The 8,141-nt window shown below is 46.8% G+C and overlaps 1 protein-coding gene across 1 annotated transcript; it reads left to right on the top strand.

Annotated features, from left to right (window-relative positions):
• The first annotated feature begins 1,242 nt into the window (after positions 1–1,242).
• LOC130487892 (zinc finger protein 665-like) lies at positions 1,243–5,234 on the top strand. Its single transcript, XM_056861482.1, has 4 exons — positions 1,243–1,255; positions 3,454–3,614; positions 4,008–4,175; positions 4,344–5,234. The coding sequence occupies exons 1-4, from the start codon at positions 1,243–1,245 to the stop codon at positions 5,232–5,234; spliced, it is 1,233 nt and encodes a 410-aa protein (XP_056717460.1).
• Positions 5,235–8,141: the final 2,907 nt, after the last annotated feature.

Genomic DNA, 8,141 nt, shown 5'->3' with positions numbered 1-8,141 from the left:
CACCACCCCTTGGGGAGAACCAGCTGGAAAATTTACGGCCTTCAGTTTTGTTCTTGTGGTATAAGCCTTCCCTTCAGTGACAAGATGTTCTGAGGGTAGGAAGCTGCACCAAATCTCCAGGAATTTTCCAGCACTCTGTTTACAGTCCTATCTGTGTTTTCTGACGAAAGGTTTGCGGTAATACTGTACAAAGGAACAGCCTCAGAGGTCAGTATTTCCAGGCAGACTATAGGCAAAATGAAACGTATAACAAACGTCCTACTGCCTTTCCTCCCTGTGGGGTCCCAAAGTCACTGCTGTGAGGTAAGTTTTGTATTAAGCCTGAAGGGGACAGAAATCACCCAAGCAGGCGGTTTCAGAAAACAGCAAAGATATACATGTGAAGCTGCCCCACACAGTGACAAATAAACAATGAAACTTTATTTCCCACGTTCCCAAATACTTCAGGTTTTGTATTCTGTTTGGGTCTAGTTGCAGGGAACGACATTTCCCAGAGGACCTTGCGAGCACCAGAGAAGTCAACCCTGCCTTTCCTAGGTGTCCATGGGGTGGTTTTTCCGGAAGGCGGAGAAGGAAGTGCATGGAATGGGCAGTTCCACGGGGTCTCTCTTCTTTTTCCTTTCCCTCGGCCTGAGGGAGAATTTGGCTCTCGCACCTCTGCTGGAAAGGTGACTTCATCAACAGCTTGAATGGGGGTGGGGGAAGTGTGTGGAAGTGGAAGAGATAGAGGAGGCTTTGAGAGAGTGGACCTTAAAGCCATTAAAAGCATCCTTGAAAAGGATCCAATGTTATTTACTTTTTTCGAAGGTTATTGGCGTTCAGCCCAGACTTTTACTGCCGGTTGGCCACGACGTTTTTTGAAGGTTATTGGCGTTCAGCCCAGACTTTTACTGCTGATTAGCCACGACGTTTTCGCAAAAGGTTTTTCTACTTCCCAACTGACTGATGTGGAAACTAGATTTTAATTAGCAAATGTTACATAAAAAAACATCATTTTAAGTTAAAAATATATTGAAAATACTGCTTGCCTGCTTCACACTGAGTGTCCAATGGGATCCTTTCTTCTTTCTTGAATACTGGAAGACAGGAATCGATGACGAACAGTGACATATTTTCCTCTTTCAGAGATCCCCAGTGTCCTTTGAGGAGGTAGCAGTCTTCTTCACTGGGGAGGAATGGGTTTTGCTGGATCCAGGCCAAAGGAAACTCTACTGGGAAGTGATGAAGGAAAGTTATGAGACAATGGCCTCTTTGGGTAAGGATCTTTTCCCTTTAATTATGAACATGGAAGAGAAGAGAGGGGGCGGCATCTTCCCTTTTCTTTGTTGAATTTCAGAGCACACTTCAATCCATCACAGACAAAATAACGGAGCTCCCATGGGTATGGAAATTACAATGCCTGAAAATGAAAGCATTAATTATTCCCTTGTGGTAAAGAGATTTGTGTTGATGAAGAGGGCTCTGATGTGGGGAGAGGTACAATATCTGGTTAGGTTAGAATCATAGAGTTGGAAAGGGCCATACATGCCATCTACTCCAACTGTGCTCAATGCACGATCATTCTAGATCATCCCAGACAAGTGTTCATCTGACTGTTGCATTTAGACTGCCAGCAAGGGGGAGCTCATCACCCCCCCAGCCCATTCCAACGAGAAAGGCTGCACTAGTCTTATTATCAAATAAAATTACTATTTAGCCTTTCCGTCCCTAATTGATACTCATTATTGGGTATGGGACAGACTTTCAAATACATCAAGAGAGCAATTGTGTCCCCACTCAATCTGTTCCTGACTGAACATTCCCAAGTTCCTCAGCCTATCCTCGTAGGGCTTGGCCTCCAGGGCCCTGATCCTCCTTGTCACTCTGCTCTTCACCCACTCCATTCTGTCCACATCCCTTTTGCATTGAGGCCTCCAGAACTGCACACAGTAGTCTGGGTGCAGGCTGACCTATTTGGAATACAGCAAGACTATGACATCTTTCAATTTACATGTTGTGCCTCTGTGGATAGACCATAAGACCGCATAAGCCTTTTTTGCAGCTGTTTTGTAGAGGGGAGATATTTCCCATCCTCTCTTTGCTGTGGCACTTTTCACCACCAACCATAGCTTTGAATACTAAAAGCACATGGCACTGGGCTGGAGGGGGGAGTCGGGGTTCCTTGGTCCAGGATCGTCCAGTTCCTTGAATAGTTGGCATAGTTTCTGGGGGCAACTGATGTCCCACCATATCCCCTGTCCAACACTATTACCTGTTTCCTTCCTTGTGGCAATCCCCATTTCCTCATCATTCTGTTCATTCGTCTCTCTTTCCTACCTACCAGCCAACCTACCTTTATTCCCCCCCCTACTTCAGCTTTCCTTCTACCTGGGAGAAATCTGGCCTAGTAATGTGCCTGCTCAGCTGCCAGGGTGGGCCCAGTTGTGTGGTGCTGGCTGGGCACTGTTGCCTGCCTGTGCCTCTAACTGACAGAAACCAAGGCTTGAAGGCTGACAGTACTGTGTGATGGCCTTGCAATGGCCACTGAAGGCATGTGTGTCTTATGTTACAGGCACTACTTCTATTATTTTGGGTGTTCTACGCCCCAATGTTTCTTTTTGCCAGATTTTTCTGCAAGCCTAGATCATTTTCCAGGTTTGTAGAAAGAGCTACCTTGTCTTTCCATGTCTTCAATCTCTAGATTTGTTTATTTGTTTTATTTAGATTTAGATTTGTATCTTGCCCTCTATCCTGGCTTAAGCCAGGCTCAGGGCGACTAACATCAATGATATAATTAAAACATAATAAAAGAATAAATTCAATACATAATTAATTTAAAAACAATAGTTCCAGATTGAAATATAACATCAGTGGTGCTCTGTTTCAATTATAGGACTTTGGCCAACCTGAAAAGGCAGTCAGGCTCCCCCCGCATAGATGGTAGGAAGAACGTCGGGGGAGATAGGGAGGCCAGCTTTGTGTAAACCATTTCAGCCCTCAAGCATAGGCCTGGCAGAGCATCTCAGTTTTACAGGCCCTGCAGAACTGTGACAGGTCCCGTAGGGTCCTGGTCTCCTCTGAGAGGGAGTCCCATCAGTCCTGGGCAAGGCCGAGAAAGCCCTGGTTGAGGACAGCCGGACAATTCTCAGGCCATCTTTCCATCTTTCATTCCTTTTGTCATGATTTAAAAAAAAACAAAAACATTTCTTTCCCTATTCTCTTTCTGTATGTTTCCTGAATAAGCACCAGAAAAAATACTAACCTGAATGTGGTCTCAAGAGCAGCTTTCTGCCCCTTCCTTTGGTCATCTTTTTCTCTTTTTCCAAGTCAGCCAAGTGTGTGGTTAAATTTTGCTGACATTTGTCCAGGACTGTGGCTTCCATTATAGGAAATGCCATTCACTACTGACTTTACCTGATTACTGGTATTTGGTGTCGGTTCATTCTTACTTAATTTCTGTTCTCTCTTATGCAGTTGCAGATGTGAGGGAGATGCTGAGTGAAAAGGAATTAGGAAGGAGAGTTTTGGAAAAAGATAAAGATCAGCAGGTGGAAGTGAAATCTGGGGATCAAACAGTACTAAAGAAGGATTGCAGAAGGAAATGGAAAGTAAAAGAGAAGAAGATGAAGGAATTGGTTGGTTGTCAGAGCACAAATAAGCCAGAGGTCTCTGCCCAAAATGAAACACAGAAAAGAAAGACAAGGCGTAAGGGTTCAATGGAGAAGAATGGGTTGAGCTGCAATTTTGGAAGTAGTGCACTAAAAACACATGAAAGGATACACTCAGGGGAGAAGCCATATAAATGCTTGGTGTGTGGAAAGTGCTTCTCTCATACTCGGAGCCTAATTAAACATGAAAGGATTCGTACAGGGCAGAAGCCATATAGATGCTGGGAGTGTGGAAAGTGCTTCTCTCATAATAGCAGCCTGACTACACATCAGAGGGTTCACACAGGGCAGAAGCCATATGAATGCTTGGAGTGTGGAAAATGCTTCTCTCTGAATAGCAACCTTACTGCACATCAAAAGACTCACGCAGGGGAGAAGCCATATAAATGCTTGGTGTGTGGAAAGTGCTTCTCTCAGAATGGTAGTCTAACTGCACATGAAAGGATTCATACAGGGCAGAAGCCATATAAATGCTTGAAGTGTGGAAAGTGCTTCTCTCATAATGGTAGTCTAACTGCACATGAAAATGTTCATACAGGGCAGAAGCCATATAAATGCTGGGAGTGTGGAAAGTGCTTCTCTCATAATAGCAACCTAACTTTACATAAAAGAGTTCATACAGGGGTGAAGCCATATAAATGCTTGGAGTGTGGAAAGTGCTTCTCTTACAGTAGCCACCTTACTGAACATCGAAAGATTCACACAGGGGAGAAGCCATATAAATGTTTGGAGTGTGGAAAGTGCTTCTCTCACAGTTGCACCCTAACCAGACATCAAAAGATTCATACAGGAGAGAAGCCGTATAAATGCTTGGAGTGTGGAAAATGCTTCTCTCATAATGGCACCCTAACCAAACATCAAAATATTCACACAGGGAAGAGGCCATATAAATGCTTGGAGTGTGGAAAGTGCTTCTCTCAGAATAACAATCTAACTACTCATCAAAAGACTCACACTGGGGAGAAGCCATATAAATGCTTGGAGTGTGGAAAGTGCTTCTCTGTGAATGCCACCCTAACCATACATCAAAATATTCACACAGGGAAGAAGCCATATAAATGCTTGGAGTGTGGAAAGTGCTTCTCTCACAATGGGACCCTAACCAGACATCAAAAGATTCATACAGGAGAGAAGCCGTATAAATGCTTGGAGTGTGGAAAGGGCTTCTCTAATAATAGCAACCTAACTAGACATCAAAAGATTCACACAGGGAAGAAGCCATATAAATGTTTGGAGTGTGGAAAGTGCTTCTCTGATAATGGCAGCCTAACTAGACATCAAAAGATTCACACAGGAGAGAAGCCGTATAAATGCTTGGAGTGTGGAAAGTGTTTCTATAGGAAAAGCCACCTTACTCAACATCAAATGATTCACACAGGGAAGAAGCCATATAAATGCTTAGAATGTGGAAAGTGCTTCTCTCACAATAGCCTCCTTACTGTCCATCGAAAGATTCATACAGGGGAGAAGCCATATAAGGGCGGTGTGTTCGCGGTCTTCCCTGCCGTCCCCCTCGAAGGCCTCCGCCAGCAGTACCGAGCCCAGCCCGGGGGGCGGCAGCGGCGACGGGGAGGCCAGCAGCGATAAGGCCAGGCCTCCTCCTCCAGGCTCCAGCAGCAGCAGCTCCTCCTTGCCGCCTGCCTCCTCCTCGTCCCCCTCAGCCGGCTCCCAAAAGTCCAGCTCCAGGCTGCTGCCGCCGTTGTCCCCCGGGCTGGGCTTGGTGCTGCTGCGGCTGGCCTTCGAGGGGGGTGGCAGGAAAGAGCACCAACACACCGCCTCCTTCCCCCACATGCGCACGCAGCCCAGCAGGGCTGAAGGCTTCCTGCCTCGCCCAACCGCATGCACGCGGATGGCTTCCTCTTTCCCCCCCTCCTGCCGCCCGACAGCTGACGGGGTGAGTGGAGGTTTAAAGGGCGCCTCAGTTTCGGGGAGGGCTGTGCTGGGCTGCGTTTCAATGGCAGGGCCCTGGAGCTCCCAGGGGCCACCGAAAATGTCCTCGCCGGCCTGACGTTCTCCATCCCTGGTCTAGAGCATCCGTGACGTGCTTGTCCAGCCTCTGCTTAAAGACTGCCAGTGATGGGGAGCTCACCACCTTCCTAGGTAGCTGATTTAAAAACTTTTCCCCTAATATCTAGCTGGTACCTTTCCACTCTCAATTTAAACACATAATTCTATCTTCTGCTGCCAACAGGAACAGCTACTTGTCCTCCTCTTAAGTGGCAGCCTTTCAAATATTTAAAGAGAGCAATCATGTTTCCCCTCAACCTCCTCTTCTCCAGACTAAACATTCCCAACTCCCTCACTATCCTAAAGTCAAGTCCACAGTCCTCTAGTTTACCAGTTAGTCTGTTAGAACATTACTGAAATCCAGGTAAATCGCATTTACCACAATTTCTCAATCCAGTAAGCTCCTCACTCAAATAAGAAAACGAGGTTGGTTTGGCAGGACCTGTTGGGGACAAATCCGTGCTGACTTCCCTGGATCTCCAAGTTTTCCTTCTGATGCTTGTAGATTGATCTCTTTAATATCTTCTGCATTATCTTCCCTGGGATAGACTGACCTGTAGTTTCCTGGGTCGTCCCTCTTTCCTCTTTTGAAAATAGGGCTAACATTTGCCCTCCTCCAGTCTTGTGGCATGTCTCCTGTCCTCCAAGACAAAGCCTCTGCAAGCTCTCTAGAAAGTTCTTTGAGCACTCTCGGGGGCCCAAGAGATTTGTACTCATACAATGCAGCCGGGTGCTTCTCTTTGTTCATGTCCACCAGCAGCCCTGACGTCTTGCCTTGCTTACTATTATCGCTAGATGAGCCTGTTCTCTTTTTCAGGGGAAAACTGAGGCAAAGTAGGCACTGAGCCTTTCTGCTTTCTTTCTGTCCTCTGTCACAATTTCTCCATTTTCACCCAACTGTGTGCCTATAGCCTCTTTTCCCTTGCATTTCCTCCTCACAAATCTAAAGAAAGTTTTCTTGTAGCGAGCCTCCCTGGCCAGCCTCAGCTCACTTTGAGCGTTCGCTCAATGAGCGTTCGCCTCTCTGATGGCTGACCTACGGTGCCTAGCAACCCACAGATACTCTTCTTTAGAGGTATGTCCTTGCCTCCATTTCTTGAACATTTCCTCTTTTCTCCATTAGCTCATCATGGAGTTCTCTGATCATCCACACTGGCTTTTTTGATCCCCTACAGTGTTTCCTTCTTGTTGGAATAGTGGAGGCTTGAGCTTGCAAGAGCTCATATTTTGGGAGCGCCCACCCTTCCCTTGCTCCTTCCCCTTCTAGCAGTCTTGCCCATGGAATGATTCTCATTAGGCCTCTGAGTTTATTAAAATCTGCCCTACCAAAATCGAACAAGTGTGGGTGGCTATGAACTTCCTTGGTCCCCCACAACAAAATGAATTCTAGGAGGACATGATCGCTTCTCCCTAAGGTCCCCACCGCCTTCACCTCATCTACCATCTCTTGCCTGTGGGTCAATATTAAGTCAAGTATGGCTGAGCCCCTCGTAGCTACAGCCACCATTTGATGAAGGAAGTCCGCCAGGCAGGTGAGGAACTTGCATGACTGTGGTCGCTTTGCAGAGTTGGTCTCCCAGCACACATCGGGGAAGTTGAAATCATCCATAGCTACCAGCTCTTGTTGTTTGGATACCCTGTCAAGCTGCTCAAGGAGGGCAGCATCCACCTCCTCAACCTAGTATTTCTCGGCGAGCAATCCCTCTCCTCACATACATCACCACTCCACCACCTCTTTGACCTGTTCAGTTCTTCTAGAACAACTTGTATCCATCCAGTACTACATTCCAGTCATGGGAATCCTCCCACCAAGTTTCTGTAATCCCTACTAAATCATATCTCTGACTACATTAGAAGTTCAAGCTCTTCCGTCTTATTGCCAAAGCTTTGGCCAATGGTGCATAGACACCTGAAGCCCTGCACCTTTGTCTCCTTTAGACCCGTCCCTCCCAGGTAGGCCTCTGCTGTTTGCTCTCCCTCATTTAAATCCCTATGTTGATCATCTCCGTTCCCTTGCGGTATTGGTTTAAAGCCCTCTTGATGAATCTCCCCAGGTTTCTTCCCAAAATATTCTTCCCTGACCATGAAAGCTGAATTCCATCGCATGCGAGTAGGTTGTCGTCCAGAGAACCCAGCCCATGGTCCCCGAATCCAAATCCCTCCTGCCTGCACCACCAACGCAGACAGTCATTCACCTTTGTTATCTTAGGTTCCTGTCATATTCCCCTTCCTCAGACAGGAAGGACTGAAGAGAACACCACTTGCGCCGCCGTTCCCTTCTGCTTCCTCCCGAGAGCTTCATAGTCAGCCTTAATGTTTTCTGTTGTGCTCATGGCTGTGTCGTTGGTTCCCACATGGACCATCACAAATGGGTAATGAACTTGAGGTGTGGCCAGTGTTGGTATCTGCTCTACAATATCTTTAATTTTCGCCCCTGGAAAGCAACATACCTCCCGGGCCATGGGGTCAGGCCTGGACACCTGACAT

The sequence above is a fragment of the Euleptes europaea genome, chromosome 1, assembly GCF_029931775.1.
Source record: "Euleptes europaea isolate rEulEur1 chromosome 1, rEulEur1.hap1, whole genome shotgun sequence".
In the NCBI taxonomy this organism is placed as follows: Eukaryota; Metazoa; Chordata; class Lepidosauria; order Squamata; family Sphaerodactylidae; genus Euleptes; species Euleptes europaea.
Note: the sequence above shows the minus strand (reverse complement) of the source record. Positions and strands in the feature narration are given on the sequence as shown.